Genomic DNA, 17,277 nt, shown 5'->3' on the forward strand with positions numbered 1-17,277 from the left:
GTGATGAATGCTGCCAGGACTGGGTCCTTTCCTTCAAGGCAGTGGTTTCACTTCTGGCCCAGGGTATGTCTAGAAATGCCCAGGAGCTAGGGCCTAGAAAGGCAGCATCATAACTCTGACCATGCCCTGTTCTTCTGTGGCTGGGTTGGTATCTAAGATGTAAGACAAAGTCCTCCCCACTATTCCCTCTCCTCACCTCAAGCAAAAGGAAGGGATCTCTTCTGGAGTCACAAGCTGTGCATCTTGGGGTTAGGAGAGGGGTGATGCCAAGTACTCCCTTAGCCACCCCACCTGGTGTCTCAGTATGTCTCCTGCTCCCCCAGTCCACTGTCTCTGGGTCCAATTCAGTACTAGGAGCCTCCTAGGAGTCGTAGTCCTTGTGGCCTGGACTGCCTTTCAAGTTTATTTAAAGCCCCAGAGCACTTTCGCCCATGGTGGCAAGGCTTATGGGAATGAGAGTTCTGACCTCTGGGATCAGTGATTCCCCTCTGGCTAGGGCTGGCTTAAATCCTCCCTCTGTGGTCGGGTGGCAACTGAGTTTGATCTGGTTTTCCTTTCTGCTATAACAAAGGCAGCACTTAGTCAATGCCTCACAATTACTGGGTTCTCCCTTCCCCAGAGCCCAGAGATACTCTGGGCACCAGGGGCCCCTGCTGGGGGTGAGGGAGGGGTGGCGTGGGTGATTCAAGACTGTTTTTTCTTTTACCTCTTTAGTGCCTCTTTCAGCCATACGAAGTTAAAATCAGGTACTGTGAGTGCCCACGTTTTTTGGTTCTTAGGAAGGTGCTTTTTTTTCTGTACATAATTGTTAATTTGGTGTCCTTGGAGTGGGGGTTGGGGGACAGGACAGATCAGTGGAGCTTTCTACCATCTTGCTCTACCTCCTCCCTATTTTACATTTTGATAACCACCATTCAGTAGCCTCTCTTGGGCCGTACAATGCAGTGAGGAGCTTTGATGCACAAATGTTTGCATCCTGAATCGATCCTTCACTACGCGTTTGATCTTTAACAAGTTATTTAATGTCTCTGGGCCTGTTTCCTTATCTGAAAATGGAGACAATGAAAGTGTAAACATCACAGGGTCATTGTAAGGATTAAATGAGATAATCTCATGTAAAATCCTTAGTAAGCACTCAATGAAGGAAAGGAGGAAGGATTTTCTGTGTTCCTTGACTCATTAGCAAGCCCCAGAAGTTAAATAAACAGTCAGTTAAATGGGGGGAAGAAAGTTGTGTGTGTGTGCATATGTGTGTATTAAATAATCAGTTCCAAACCACTTAAAAAATTTTTAATATCACCACCACTCAGACTTAAAACTAACATGTAGTAGTCTTTAGTGTTGCCAATAATTACTAATGAGTAATTAGTAATTAGCTTGGTTTTGTTGGTTACATCAATGTTGCTAAATTTAGTTTTTCTTTCCAAGATTTAACTTTAGCCAGATTGGTCTAAGTAATAAAATTAACCCTATCATCTTACACAGTAGGGGCTTATCTTTAGAGAATGAGTGTAAACTTTTCTTAATAACAGAGAAGATAACCTTAAACTTCAAGGATGGGTGGGGTGATTGATAGCGGAGCAAGGTGGGAGAGAAATGTTTCCAGAGAGGATGATCACATTGCCAACACGGATCCATGGATCAGTGGAAGTCCTTTGGCTTGCTGATGAAATAGAGAGCTCAGGGTGGAAATGACAGCCCATCCTCTGGCAAAGTAGACTGTGGACCCCTGCACAGGCTATGAGTGTCCTATTGCCCAACAGGGACTCTGTAGGCTATGGGATCTGGGTGTGGACCAGCAGCCTTTCCTCCATCTGGGTGGACTTGTGTTCATGAAGTATCTTCTGGAAGTCCAGCAGATAGAAAGTAACATACAGAAAGAGCAGACCAGGACTTGAGAATTGGGGGGCACAGGGAATATGAAGGATGAAAATAAGCAGGACAGGGCTTTTTCAAATGTTCTCTTAACACCGAGGCTGAAACAGGCATAGATCATTCCCATAAACCACAGAGAGTTTCATGAGAAACTCTCCTCTCCCCACCTTTTGGGACTATAGATCTTCAACATCTATTTAGTTATCTAGGTGCATTTCCTCAATGTTAGTAATTCTGTGGGGAGGGGAGAGAGCAGTCACCACCAGAAAGATCGAGGCGATGTCTCAGGTTGGCTTGGCCCTGGCTGCCGGCCAAGGTCAGACACAAGCATAAGTGCTGTCATGTCCAGGCAGCAGGAAAGAATGGAAGGAGGTTCAGACTCAGTCTTTCAAGTTCTACTCAAAGCCCAACTCAAATGGTACCACCTGTGGAAAGTCTTCCTTGGTGCTCCAGAGCAGGTAGTGTCCTTTGCCCTTAGATGGACGTATGATGGTATTTACTCAGTTGATTACCTGTTACTCTTCCCCAATGGACAGTAGACTGGCTGCTTGACAGCGGGGATTCTTTTCTCATTAATCAGTGTATCCTTTTGAGAATGATGTATCAGGTATCTTTTGCTGCATAAAACTTCCCACTCTTTATGTATTAAAATTACAAACATCTTTATTATTTATCACAGTTCTGTGGATTATCTGTACAATTCTTATGGTCTGTGTCAGCCTGACTGGGGTTAGATATAGTCTAGGATGGCTTTACTCATGTGTCTGGAAGTTGGCAGGCTGGTTGATCTGCGGACAGGGCTCAACTGGGACGATTCATTTATGTTCCACGTGGTCTCTGATCCTCCGGTAGGCTAGCCCAGGATGCTTTACTTGGTGGTCTCAATTCCATAGAGCAGCAAGCAATGTAAGTCCTGATGCATAGGTTATTACCAAACCTCTGACTGCATCACATTTATTAATGTTCCATTGGTCAAAGCAAGTTACAAGGCCAAGATCAAATTTAAAAGGGAGAGGCTGGGCGTGGTGGCTCACACTTGTTATCTCAGCACTTTGGGAGGCTGAGGCGGGCGGATCACCTGAGGTCAGGAGTTTGAGACCAGCCTGGCCAACATGGTAAAACCCCACCTCTGTGAAAACTACAAAAATTAGCCGGGTGTAGTGGCAGGTGCCTGTAATCCCAGCTACTCGGAAGGCTGAGGCAGAAGAATTGCTTGAATCCAGGAGGTGGAGATTGCAGTGAGCTGAGATTGTGCCACTGCACTGCAGCCTGGGCAACAGCGAGACTCCATCTCAGAAAAACAAACAAACAAAAACAAAACAAAACTCACAAACAAACAAAAAAATTTAAGGGATACAGATATAGACTCCATCTTTTCATAGGAGCAGCTGCAAAGTCACATTATCAAGAGGAATTTATGATCATTTTGTTTGGCACACAGTATGTAATCAAGAATGCATGTTGCAAGAATTAAGAGGTAAAGTCTATTCAAATAATTTTCATGTTCACCCCTCATCCCTCCCCATTGGCACATCTACTTCCATGCCTCCTGTTCATGGTTGGGATCTTTGAGTTGGGAGGAAATGTTATCTAATGGTTTGAAATGTTTGTTGCCCCTGATTTAATACGTATGGCTCCTTTCTATCTGAGAGTTCACACTGGTCATCTTGGCCCTACCCATCTCAACACTGGAGCCGTGCACAACTTTCTGACTTGTGGATTATGTACCCACCCTTAGTGTTTGCGTTTTGAACAGACCCAGAAAAGGGAAAACTGGTTGTCTGCCAAAGCGTGGACAGTCTCAGCTGGCTGCACCTCCTTCGGCCAGTTGCTGCCACTTGGGGCCCTCTGGTGACTTCTTCTTGCATAGCTCCAGGTTAGGTATGAAATTCACCGTGCAAATTGTCATAAGCTTGGATAGAGTCCAGAGCCTTCCAAGGGAAAGCTCACAATGTGGTGGAATGCCAGAGGTATGAAAAGAAGAAGTAATAAACAAAACAAAATTTTAAAAAAAAATACCGTTTAGAGCTTGTAGCTTTCTTGTTTCACCATGACTTTGCCCAGAGAAAAGGCAAAGCAGTGACATAAAGATAATGCATATAAAAGAGATCTGGCTGGGCGAGGAGGCTCACGCCTGTAATTCCAGCATTTTTGGAGGCCAAGGCGGGTGGATCACCTGAGGTTGGGAGTTCGAGACCAGCCTGACCAATATGGAGAAACCCCATCTCTGCTAAAAATACAAAATTAGCCAGGCGTGCTGGCCCATGCCTGTAATCCCAGCTACTCGGGAGGCTGAGGCAGGAGAATTGCTTGAACCCAGGAGGTGGAAGTTGCAGTGAGCCGAGATTGTGCCATTGCACTCCAGCCTGGGCAACAAGAGTGAAACTCCGTCTCAAAAAAACAAAGCAAAACAAAAAAACAGAGATCCATATCATTAAAAATCGGGTGCTGGTGGGCAAGGAACAGTGCCAGGCTCACCGAAGAAAAGTGGTGGAGTTGGAAAACGGGGGAGAGTCATCTGACTTGAGCAGCTCGTCCAGGGCCTGGTAGGTCCCCACCACAAAGCCCACAAAGCCCAGGATGCTGATCAGGGCGTCCTTGAAGATGGTGAGGGGGTTCATGCCCTCTGAGTAGAAGGTGGTGACCTCCAGGAGCGGTGGGATGATGAGGGCCAGGGCGCTGCTGCTCACGGAGCCCACCAGGGAGATGACCAGGTCCAGGCGGGGGATGAGGACGGCCAGGAGGCCTGCAGGGAGGGGATAGGGGACAGATAGAGAATTCCAGGCTTAGCCAAGCTTTGAAAGTTTGTTCTTAAAGTCCTCTTCTTGGCCGGGCACAGTGGCTCACACCTGTAATCCCAGGACTTTGGGAGGCCGAGATGGGTCAATCATTGAAGGTTGGGAGTTTAAGACCAGTCTGTCGCACATAGTGAAATCCTGTCTCTACTAAAAATATACAAATTAGCCGGGTGTGGTAGTAGGAGCCTATAATCTTAGCTACTCAGGAGGCTGAGGCAGGAGAATCGCTTGAACCTGGGAGGTAGAGGTTGCAGTGAGCCAAGATTGCACCACTGCACTCCAACCTGGGTGACAAAGTGAGGTCCTGTCTCATTAAAGAAAAGAAAAAAAAATCCTCTTCTTAAAAAATAAACCAGTTGTTTCGCAGAAATTCAATTACAGAAAGAAAAGTTGAAAGTCCTCCAATATCCCTAATCATATTCCCTAGAAGTTACACATTAAAAATTCAGCCAGGCATAGTGGCACATTCCTATAGCCCCAGCTATTTGAGAGGCTGCAGCAAGAGGATCTGGAAGTTCTAGGACAGCTTGGGTAACATAGTGAGACCCCATCTCAAAACAACAACAACAACAACCACAACAAAATTTGGAGTGTCTCTAATTGTATTCATTCATATTGTTCATTCATATTGTTGGGAGGAAATGTACTCATTCAAAAACTTTTCCCCTACCAACTTAGAGTCAGTGGTTGGGGGCCTGTGAATGTAACTGACAGTAGGTAAGATTAACGAGAGAGAAGACAAAGTGTGTTTATAAGCTCCAGAGCCTTGAGATGAATTGGCTTCCAGAACAGCCAAAGACACCCCCTTAATACGGTGAAAAGGAGGGAGGAGGAAGGGCTTTTATGGAAGAACAAATGGAAGATATGACAATTTCAGATAAAATGTGTTAAACAGTTAGTAATTCCAATGATAATGCTAAGTTTCTTTTCTGGCTCTAAACTTCCCAAAGAAGGGATTTATGGCAGCTGTATTTTTCAGGAGGTCCTGCTTACGTCAGCAAAAGACAATTAGATAAAGTTTCTTTCTGCAGCTTCTTTTTGTTCAGATGTTTTTAGCTTAAAATAATCTTTATGCTACCAAGGTGCATTTTGGATCCTTACATAGCCAATAAAACTTAAGCTCTTACTTAATAAATAACACTAAATAACAGTGCTGGGAACCATTCAAGCTGTTTGGAATGTATCAATGTACAAACTCTCAAGGTTTGTACTATGAAAATTTGTATCAATGTACTAATTTTTTTAGAAGTCTTGTCTTTTTTTAAATGCCTAGCATTTTAATAAATAAAAATAATATAAATAAATTAAATAAATAAATAACTTTTTAAAATGCCAAGCATTTTAATAAATAATTAACATGAGTATGAAAACCTCTTACTTGCAAACAATTAGAATATGAAATCATTTATATACAAAGAGATCTTCAGTTGGAAGAAAATCCACAAGGTGTCTTTAAAGAAGTGTCTTCTCCAGGTTTTACATACATGTCAGAAAACACCTAACAAAGAAACATGAAAAGCTAAACATTTTGAAATTGTGTTTTTTTAGCAGGATGTTTTACAGACCTGGGCTTTTACATTTTTTATTATATTTGATGAAAAATGTTCCTGGTCATCAAGAAGTCCCAGGAGCCATGCGCAGGCCTCCTTTAGAGGAGGAGTGTGGTAGAACAGAACAGGTCTGGAAGGCAGGAGTCTGATTCTTTCTTGTATGGCCTTGCCCAAGTCCCACCCCTTCCTCAGCTTATTTCCTCAGCTGCAAAATGGAGATGAAGGCTACTATCCTTTTAGGTATTGTAATTCATTCTGCATAGGACGTAAAAGTCTTCAATGAGATTTTTCATGTAAAGCATTCAGAAAAGTTATCTTTGCTATTACTTCAAGTTATTTACTCATACATGCTAATTGATAATGTATAAAGTGTAGTGTAGGATTAAGGGATTGTTGTCTTTATACTGTGGGGCAAATTCCTTCATCTATCTGGAATCTCTAAGATACTGGATGGTTCCTGCCTTCAAGGTCAAACTGAGAATGAATCACTTCAAAAGAAGAAAATCAGTGTCGAATAAATGCTGTGGGCTGGCCTAGAAAAGCAAGAATCAAGAGCCACCTCAGCCGGTCAGTCTCAGGGGATCCAGCAGCTGCTGCAGGCCAAGACACAGCCACTGAGAAGGTGTCCAAGTCTGGGCAAAAGACACAGAGGCTGAAGCAGGCCAAGGGGGCAGCTGAGGCTGAAACTGAACAGCACCGCCTGAAGAGGGAGAAAGAGTTCAAGACCAAGGAAGCTGCAGCCCTGGAATCTCACAGTGGCCGTGGCACTCAAGTGGCACAAGAGGCTCAGAAGAAGACCAGCCTCCAGAATTACTTCCAGCAGAACAGGGGTGAAGGCTTGGCTAGCCTCTTGGCTTTTGTCTGTGACACCTGGACAGAAATCCATGAAAACTACTGCATAAATGAAGAAGAGTGGGAGAAAGACGTGCCTGTACCATGGATTGGCATTTTAGATGCCCTTGAAGAATATGAAGCTCAAGTTATATTCTTATGAAAAGGCATTACATGATTTCTGTATATTATGTAGCAGGTCCCTTCACTTCTCAGAGAATATAAAATCTAGCTTCTTTGTACAGACTTAGAACTTATCTATAGATTTTCTTTTTACATCGTATTTCCTAGAAATTTAATGGGTATATGTCATCTGTTTTCCCATGCCTTTTAGCTCGAGTAACAAATATATCAATGTATCAGTGTTGACTTTTTCTTTCTTTTATCTAGTAAAAAAAAGTGATTTGAAGAAAGAAAGAGATTAATCATTTTTTTCCCTATAGCGTTTTCTTGAGCTGTGTCAATCCCTTAGGCTGAACACCAGGATTCTAACTATGAAAAAGTAGTAAATAGTTATTTGTAATCTGTGTGAAGCAGCAGCCACCCTTAAATTAGTCCATTCCTGCTAATGGTTAGAATAATGAATACTAGTATAACTGGGCTGCTTTTAGTTTCTCTTAATTAAAATTACTAGATGGTAGAATTCACGAACTTGTTACATGTTATTACTCGGTGTACCGATAATCATCTAAAAGTAACACTTTGTCATGCAAAAAAAAAAAAAAAAAAAAGAATTTCCTAAATGTCCATGGGCAGATGAATGGATACAGAAAATGTGGTTTGTACATACAGTGGAATACAATTCGGCCTTAAAAAAGAAGACACTTTTGCAATTACAATTAAAAGGCATCTTAGGGACAGCTGGGCCACCTCCACTCTATACAGGAATCTCTAGCCCTCTCCTTTGGCCTCTGGTGGAATACTTGCAGATTGGGGTGCTCCGGGTCATGGGGGCTGCTGTGAGCCGGGGAGTGGGAATGACTCAGCCAACAGGCAAGCACAGGGCCGTCCAGGGGCCAAGGAACCCCAGCTGATTGTTGCCGATGGGAATGTGATCCCAGGCTTGCCCAGTCATTTTATAGTAGCCCCACCAAAAAATTTTTAAAATCTGCATTTGTATGGAAGATTGCCCACATTTTAAATGTTGGCCCACATTTATACAACATCATGAGGTTCAAACAACACCTGTTGCCAAATTAGAGTCCCATTTTCAATGTCTGCCCTGGAGGTAAAGGGCACTGGCTCTAGACTTATATGACTTGAATTCAAATCCTACCTCTGACACTTTCTGGCCAATTATTAATCACTCACTGCCTCAGTTTTCTGTTTCATGAAGTAGGGTTTATCATAGTTCTACCTCATGAGAATTGTTGTGAGGACTGAATAAAATATTATGAAATCTAGACTAGAAAGAGCTGAACACAGTGCCTGGCACACAGTAAGTGTTCAATACATGTCAGTTCTTATGATTTATCTATTTACTAATGTGTTTATTTGAGACAGGCTCTGACTCTGTTGTCCAGGCTGGAGTGCAGTAGTTCAATCTCAGCTCACTGCAGTCTCGACCTCCTGGGCTCAAGCAATCCTCCCACCCCAGCCTCCCAAGTAGCTGGGACTATAGACATGGGCCACCAAGCCTGGCTTCTTCTTTCCTTTTTTTCTTTCTTTTTTTTTTTTTTTGTAGAGATGGGGTTTCCCCATGTTGCCCAGGCTGGTCTCAAAACTCCTGAACTCAAGCAATCTGCCTGCCTTGGCCTCTCAAAGTGCTGGGATCACAGGCATGTGCCAGAGTGCACAGCAAGTTCTTACAATTATTGTTTGATAAGCTGTGTCAATCCCTTTGGCCGAACACCAGCAAATCTGTCTAATTAGGTACATGTAAGAATGGGGTTGTCCTTGAGGCTTAGATGAGTGAACACTTGTAAAGCTTTAGAATGGTCCCTGGAATACAGTAAGTGCTCAGCAAATGCTGATTGTCATGACTGCCCTCTACCATCTGGCTAATTCTTTTTTTTTTTTTTTTAAGATGAATCTTGCTCGTCGCCCAGGCTGGAGTGGCACGATCTTGGCTCACTGCAACCTCTGCCCCCCCACATTCAAGTGATTCTCCTGTCTTGGTCTCCCGAGTAGCTGGGATTACAGGCACATGCCACCACGTGTGGCTAATTGTTGTATTTTTAGTAGAGACAGGGTTTCCCCATTTTGGCTAGGCTGGTCTGGAACTCCTGACCTCAGGTGATCCACCCACCTCGGCCTCCCAAAGTGCCAGGATTACAGGTGTGAGCCAGTGCATCTGGCCTATTCTGGCTGATTCTTGACAGCCCTCAGAAAAGAGCAGCAGGAACACTGCACTCTCCTTTCTACTCACAAGTCAGGCAGACCATGGCGAGGCGAATGGACAGATCCAGAGGCAGTGCCCAGCGTGTTGACACCTGGGAGATGGCAAAGGGGATGATGATTTCTGCAGGGACGTAGAACTGCAGGGCATAGGTGCACAGGATGCCGGCAATGTAGAGAAGCTTGACAGACTGGTACAGCCTGCAAGACAAACCACAGCGCTGCTCTCCACGGCCACTGTGTTCTGACACTGGCCTCCTTGGAACATTAACCTCTGACCTGGGGACAATGACTTGGGCTTTTGTTTTCCTTTCTGAAAGTGACTGAGAGGGACTTCCTAAGAGTCAGGAGGGAGTCACAGCAGAGCATGCAGTGAAAATAGAGGGAAGCTTTCCTGATTCTGTGGAAACAATTGAAAGGGTCATTTCTAAATGAAATAAAAACCATCTTGAGCTTGAGTATATATTGCATCTTTGCAAATCACTACCATCTGATGCTCAATCTTACGTTTTAGAAAAGAGAGGCGCAGGCCAGATACTTTGCCCAGGGAGACACAGATGATAAGTGGCTAAGACCGAAAGCCTGGATCTAAAAGACTCTAGTCTTTTGTGATTTGTCAGTCCTTAGGAATTATCTGGATTCCCCAAAGCTCTTGGCACATAACAGTTGTCTCTAGTTGGTTGAGAGAACTGCAGAATCCCACATCCTTGGAGGAAGAGACAGTTTTTAAATAGGGCTATGTGGAAGTTAGGGGGAGTCGGGGTGGAATACAAGGAGAAACAGGGTTACTTGCTGGCCTCAAGCTAGGGGCAGAGAGTGTGTGAGGCTTCAGGGGATATACTGAGTTCTAGCTAAGCTTTTTTCTTTTTGATCGATTGAGATGTGACTATTTTCCTTCAGTCCACTAATGAAGATGCTTTTCCATGTTTAATAAATGTGTGTGTGACACTGGGCACAGTGGATCACGCCTGTAATCCCAGCACTTTGGGAGGCCGAGGGGGGTGGATCACCTGAGGTCAGGAGTTCGAGACCAGTCTGACCAACATGTCAAACCCCTGCCACTACCAAAAATGCAAAAATTACCCAGGTGTGGTGGTGCACACCTGTGATCCCAGCTACTCGGGAGGCTGAGGCAGGAGAATCTCTTGAACCTGGGAGGTAGAGGTTGCAGTGAGCCGAGATTGCGCCACTGCACTCCAGCCTGGGTGACAGAGTGAGACTCTGTCTCAAAAATAAAAAATAAAAAATAAATAAATAAATAAGTGTGCGTGTGTGTTTAGCCCATTCCTTAAAAAGGCTAACTTCCACATTACTGTGTTTCTTGCTCACACTAGTCCTGCTGCCTGGGCACCCTCTTTACTTCATTTCCATCTGTTCAAACCCCTCCAAGTTTTTGAAATTCCCCTCTTCTGAGCAGGTACCACAGCCAGATGCTTTTAGACACAGCCCAACTTAATCCTCATGACAACTCTGGTTTATAAATGAGGCAACTGAGGTTCAGAGAGGTGAAGTAAATCATCCACTACCACAAGCTAGTAGGTGGTGCAACTGGAACTTGGACTCAGGTGTACCAGAATGGTCCATGTTTGGAGAGAGTTGACCTGCTGGACAATGAGTTTCCCTGTTGTCTCCTTCCGATGTGCTTTCTTTCCTTGGAAATCCCCAAGGCCTGTTTGCTACTCTGGAGAGCTTCTTTTTCTATGTTATAGTTTGTGTCCATACACTATTATCTGTCCCTCCACCATTACCACTGAATCAGGAGCCAATGAAGACAGTGAAGCTCCAAGGTCATAGTCTACTCATACCAGTGTTGCTTGGCATCTGCTTCTAATTGGCATGCAATAAATGCTTGATGAGTGACTATATCATCTTAGGAAAGGAGCCCCATTTAGGCAAATTAGGGCTCCAAGTGACTGTGACTCTCTGCTTGAGAAGATCCAAATGTCCTTTAATTAATGACATTACCTGGTGTGGGAGAAAATCTTGCACAGTGGGATGTGGGTTCATGTGTCTGTTCAATATGGCACTGTTGAAGTCTGTGGGGGCTAACTATTGCATGAATTGGGTATGTTAGAACACAAAACTTTTACAGATTCCAGTGGTCTTCCCAAATCGTTTTGCTTGTTTTTTTCTGAGACAGAGTCTCTGCCACCCAGGCTGGAGTGCTGTGGTGCCTGCCATCTTGGCTCACTGCAACCTCCACCTCCCAGGTTCAAGCGATTCTCCTGCCTCCGCCTCCTGAGTAGCTGGGACTGTAGGTGTGTGCCACCATGCCTAGCTAATTTATTTATTTATTTATTTCTTTTTTTGAGATGGAGTTTCGCTCTTGTTGCCCAGGCTGGAATTCAATGGCACCATCTCGGCTCACTGCAGCCTCTGCCTCCCAGGTTTAAGCGATTCTCCTGCCTCAGCCTCCTGAGTAGATGGGATTACAGGCGCCCACCACCATGCCTGGCTACTTTTGTATTTTTAGTAGAGACGAGGTTTTGTCATGTTGACCAGGCTGGTCTTGAACTCCTGACCTCAGGTGTTGAACTCCTGACCTCAGGTGATCCACCCACCCTGCCTCCCAAAATGCTGGGATTACAGGCGTGAGCCACCATGCCTGGCCTGTTTGTTTTTAAGAGATAGGGTCTCACTGTGTCACTCAGGCTGGAGTGGAGTGCAGTGGTGCGATGACAGCCTTCTGTAACCTCAAACTCCTGGGCTCAAGTGATCTTCCTACCTCAGCATCCCAAATAGCTGGGACTACAGGTATGAGATATCATGCTCAGCTAAGTTATGGTAATTTTTTTGTAGAAGTGGGGTCTTACCATGTTGCCCAGGCTGGCCCAATTGGTTTTTGTTTTCCATTTTTTTATCTGGTTACTCTGACTTGGGGAATGTGAACCATTGGCTGTGGCAAACAAGACTATGGGAAATGTGGCCACCCCCGACTCCTCTGTCCGTCTCTTGCCATCTCCCAGTGCCTCTCCCTTCTCTCCTTAGGAGACCAAGGGCTCTCACTTTTGTCCTCTCTTTTTAAGTCACGTCCTCCTTCAAACTAAGATGTCAACGCTTAACTCAATTTGGAAGGCTGTTGTTGAAGGAGGAACTCCCAGGACAGAGAATCTGGAGACCATGGTTCTAATGACAACTCTGCTTCTTCTGTGAGAGGCTCTCTAGACCTCGGTTTCCCAGCTGTGGAAGAGAGGAGGAAGTGACCTACAAGTTTCCACCCATCCCTGAGTCCCCGCCACCTGACAGCCCATGAAGATACCAGCAGTTAGGCAGGTTAAGGCTTATGCTGGCCTTGATGTCATCTCCAAACCGCAAGTAGCCCAGAGTCGCAATGCTGATGTACAGGGAAGTGACGATGGACATTCCCAAAGACAGGATGGCTGGGAAGTGGCGGGCATTCTTCATCTTGTTTTCCAGAGGCAGAACCTACAGAAACATCACAATGTAAGAAGGAGAAAGAAGGAAAAAGAGAAATATGAACATAAAGAAAAATGGCATCCTACTTCTGGATGTCTACCCCAAAAAACTGAAAGCAGGGCCTCAAAGAGATATTTGTATACTTATGTTCATAGTAGCATTATTCACAATAGCCCAAAGGTGGAAGCAAGCCCAAGGGTCTAGCAACAGAAAATGGATACACAAAATGTGGTGTATCAATGCAATGGAATGTTATTTAGCCCTTAAAAAGAAGGAAGTTTTGTCTCATGCGGACGGATCTTGAGGACATTATGCTGAGTGAAATAAGCCAGTCACAAAAAGACAAGGACTGCCTGATTCCACTTATATGAGGTACCTGGAGTAGGTAGGTCCAAAGAGGCAGAATGCTAGTTGGGAAGGACTGGCATGAGGAGGGTATGGGGAGTTATTGTTTAAGGGGTACAGAGTTTCAGTTTTGCAAGCTGAAGAGTTCTGCAGATGAAAGGCAGCGATGGTTGTGCAATAATCTGAATTTACTTAACATATATGTATACTCGAAAATGGTTAAGATGAGTAAATTTTATGTTAGGTGTGTTTGACCACAGTTAAAGAAAAAAAGGAAATAAAAGAGGAGGAAAAAAGGTAGGAAGATGAGGGTAAGGAGGAGGAAGGAGATAAAAAGAAAGGCCTGGAGTCACCTGATGAGCCCCGGACCCTTAAGAGCTGGAAGGGCCCTGAGATTTTATCCAGACCAAAGATCTCAACACTGGGTCAGCTAGATCTGGCCAGCAGATGCATTTTGTTTTGACAGCACAGTCTTTGATAATTGAATATGAATGCCTTTAGGCACAACATTCTTTTCCCATTCACCAGGCCCTCCTCCCCTCACCCTCAGCCACCAATGAATAATACCTGCCTTCCAAAGGCGTTTGTGTTGGAAACTCCTAATTCCAGTGCAGACTCCCCCCACCCAACCCCATCACTGTACAGTGGGGAGTCTGAGACTCCAGGAACAAAGGGAGCTGGTGGCAGCTGGGACCAGACAGTGCTTCCTGGTTCTGCCAGCAATGCATTTCCCCACACCCCAGGTTCTCACTTTTCTGTTCTCAGAATCCTGCTTCCCCTAAATGCATACCTGGTTCTAAGAGAATCCAAGTTGAGGCCAGTCTGCCTCTTGCCGGTTGGGCATTTGAAGATCTCTTCTGTCTTTGAAACCAATCTTCCTGTCTCTCATCCCATAATTTCCTCCTCAGACTCTTACTGTCCAAGAGACCACCCCTACCTTCTCCTACTCCTTGTTCAGGCTGTGTGCTAAGCACTCTCTACATGCACTATTTAGCTAATCTGTTTTCTTATGTGAAAACGGGCTCAAATGAATTTTGTTTTGTTTTGTTTTTCTTTTTTGGAGAGTCTCACTCTGTTGCCCAGGCTGGAGAGCAGTAGTACAATCACAGTTCACTGCAACCTCTGCATCCCGAGCTCCAGAGATCCCTCTCATCTCAGCCTCCTGAGTAGCTGGAACTACAGGCACGTGCTGCCATGCCCGGCTAATTTTTGTATTTTTTTGTAGAGACGGGGTTTTGCCATGTTGCCCACACTGGTCTTGAACTCTTGGGCTCAAGCGATCCTCCCACATCGGCCTCCCAAAGTGCTGGGATTACAGGCGAGAGACATCACACCTGGCTGAATTTTGCAAATTTTGTGGAGAATTACACAAGCACCATAATGGCACATCAAAGGCTTAGTAAATATTGGCGGTTGTTATTTTTTAATGCTGTGAAGACCATAACTCTATGAAGGTGGTACCTCCATAATTCTTGTTTTACAGATGAGGAAAACAAGGCTCTGAAAGTGAGATAACTTATCCCAAGTTGCAGAACCAGAAAGTGTCAGATTCAGGTTGTAGACCAGCACTGTTATTCAAAGTCCAAGTACCTGCTTCTACTCCTATAGCAATGGATGTATTTGTTACTAAGGAATTTAGTATCTTTTCCCTTATACGGTTGAATTCTTTTCTGTCGTACATGCAGACTTCCAGCCCTGAAACTCCCTAACCCTCCCTCTATTCCAGGCATTTGGAAGATGCTTGAGGGCAGTGTCAGGCTGGGTCATCCCTGTGCCTTTCCACTTTCTTCTGGATTAGGTCTAGTTGCAGCAGGTGCTCAGGAGGATGTTTGACAATTATACAATAATTGTATGGAGAGCAGACAATCCAACCTGAACTCTTGCACCCTGCAACACAATTTTGTTGCATATATTCTCAAGGCCAAAAATGATCTTTCCACAAGGCCTGCTCAGACTGGGTAGCTGGCTTCCTTTCTCTCTCTCTCTCACTGTCTCTCTCTCTCTCTCCACAGTCAATCAATCAAAGAGATAAATGGCTATTGATATCGAGTGGGAGGGTCCCTGGACTGATAGTCAGATGTACTAGGCTTTAATCACATCTGCACAGTTCCTAGCTGGTGACCTAACTGAAGTCCCTTTCTCTCTCTGGGGCTGTCCCTCTTCTGTAAAATTGAAGACTGGGCTAGAAGAGTTCTTCTTAAGATAATTTCAACTAATACTAAGAATCACCAGCACATAGTAGGCATACAAGAAATACTTACTGAACAAACATTGTCATCATTTTATAGTTGGAGTGTTAGAGTTCAGAGAGTAGCCCCGGCCAAAGCAAGATTCCAGCACATTCTGCCTCCAAAGTCACTTGCTGAACCACTGCACTCTGCTTCTGTCCATGACTACTCCAAATTCTAAAAACAAAGTGCTTCCAGTTCCATCTAGATGAAGTAAGCTCACTTCACAATACCTCTTTCACTAATTACGACTAAAAATCCTGGACGAAATACATAAAGCAATTGTGCACAGGTTCTGAAGAGTAAATAGTAGCAGGTAAAATGGGGAGGGAAATCAAAAAGAAAAAACGACTGTCGTGGTGGTGAGTTTCCTGATTTTGTTTCTTCCCATATGTCCCAGTTTAACCTCAAGGGACACCCAAATCTTAGAACTATGTGGTGCATACAGACAGAAAATAACGCAAAGAGAAACTTCTTTTTGGCCAGATGACTTAGAATAGGGTCCCCTGTGGGATGAAAAGCATGGAGAGAATCTCTATTTTTCTGTTTCTTTGTTTTATCTCCAGGCCGAGACCTCAAGGCAAGTCCCAGTCACTAAGCAGCATTCTGGTATATCAGTGGCTGTAGTGGTCACACAGGCACCCAAAAATCTGAGATAAAAATCCTCTCTACACAATAGTACTAGGAAAATGGGCTTTAAGAGTCTGAAGAGTGTGGGAAATCAGGACTGGCTACATAATTTATGGGCCCCAGTACAAAATGAAAATGCAGGGTTCCTTGGTGAAAGATGGTTCCAGCAGAGTGTTAAACTAAGTGCGAGATCCTTCTGAAGGTTGGACCTTATGTGGCTGCATGATTCGCCTGCTCATGAAACTGACTCTGGAAAGAATCACTATTATGCTTTTTCTTTCTCTTTTCACTCATTGCTCATCCCCAGAGGCAGACCTGGTCACAGGAAGTACATGACAGTGTAGGAGGCTAAAATCCTGGCTTTCTAGCCAGAGGATGGGAAAAAGAAGCCACTGCGAGCTGGCGAGTGTCCAGGAAAACACAGAGGAGAGAAAACTGGAAAAAGGAATCTCCTAAAATCTGTGAATAATATCCTGGGCCCAGCCCTGAGCTGTACATGTGTGGAACTGATGGAGGCATCAAAGCAAAGGCTTTGAGAACTGAACTACTGTGTAGAGTCCTGTCTGCCGATTGGCACTAGGTGGCACATGAGCAGGGTAGAGCCAAATATCACTTTACCGGCTTTGAAAACTAATTGGATATTGGAACCATGGCCCATAGAAGGTGAGCAAGGACTTATGATCTGAATCTAACTAGGTAGATGGTTTGCTAAAACCAAAAATCAACATTCTGAAGAGGATTTTAACAGGATCCTGAGTCTCCTAAAATAATATTCACAATGCATAGGATACAGTCTAAAATTATTCAACCTACAAAGAACAAGAAAAATCTCACCAACTTTCAAGAGAAAAGACAACAGATGCCAACCTTAAGATGACTCAAATGTTGGGAATATTAGGCAAAGACTTTAAAGCAGGTAATATAACCATACTTCAAAAAGTAAGGGAGAATGCTATTAAAATAAATGGACAGATACAAGTTCTTAGCAAAGTAGAAGCAATGTAAAAGAAACAAATGGAGATATTATAACTGGCAAATAAAATAAGAAAAATTTAAATACCTCACTGTAGGGGCCTGATAGCAGAATGTAGATAACAGAAAACAGAGTCGGTAAATTTGAGGATAAACAAGAATGACAGAATCTGAACAACAAAGAGCAGAAAGATTTTTTAAAAAAATGAACAGAGCCTCAGAAACCTGTGGGATATATAGTTGACTCTTGAACAACATGGGTTTGAACTGTGCAGGTCCTCAAATAAGTGGATA

At 44.1% G+C, this 17,277-nt stretch overlaps 1 protein-coding gene across 4 annotated transcripts in view; it reads right to left on the minus strand.

Moving 5' to 3' along the window:
• Positions 1-2,518: 2,518 nt before the first annotated feature.
• Positions 2,519-17,277, minus strand: part of SLC36A2 (solute carrier family 36 member 2) — a 33,804-nt gene continuing 19,045 nt past the window's right edge. For 2 of the 4 annotated variants that reach the window (XM_033180656.1, XM_033180655.1), the window contains exons 7-9: positions 12,651-12,817; positions 9,423-9,592; positions 4,222-4,621 (exon numbers count right to left, since the gene is read on the minus strand). In XM_033180656.1, coding sequence (XP_033036547.1) covers positions 4,350-4,621; positions 9,423-9,592; positions 12,651-12,817 — 609 coding nt within the window. In that variant the 3' untranslated portion in view covers positions 4,222-4,349. Of the gene's footprint in view, positions 4,622-9,422; positions 9,593-12,650; positions 12,818-17,277 lie in introns of all 4 variants that reach the window. The other 2 variants (XM_033180654.1, XM_033180657.1) reach the window with 2 other exon arrangements.

This window comes from Trachypithecus francoisi, unplaced genomic scaffold (assembly GCF_009764315.1).
Source record: "Trachypithecus francoisi isolate TF-2019V2 unplaced genomic scaffold, Tfra_2.0 Lachesis_group2, whole genome shotgun sequence".
Classification (NCBI taxonomy): Eukaryota; Metazoa; Chordata; class Mammalia; order Primates; family Cercopithecidae; genus Trachypithecus; species Trachypithecus francoisi.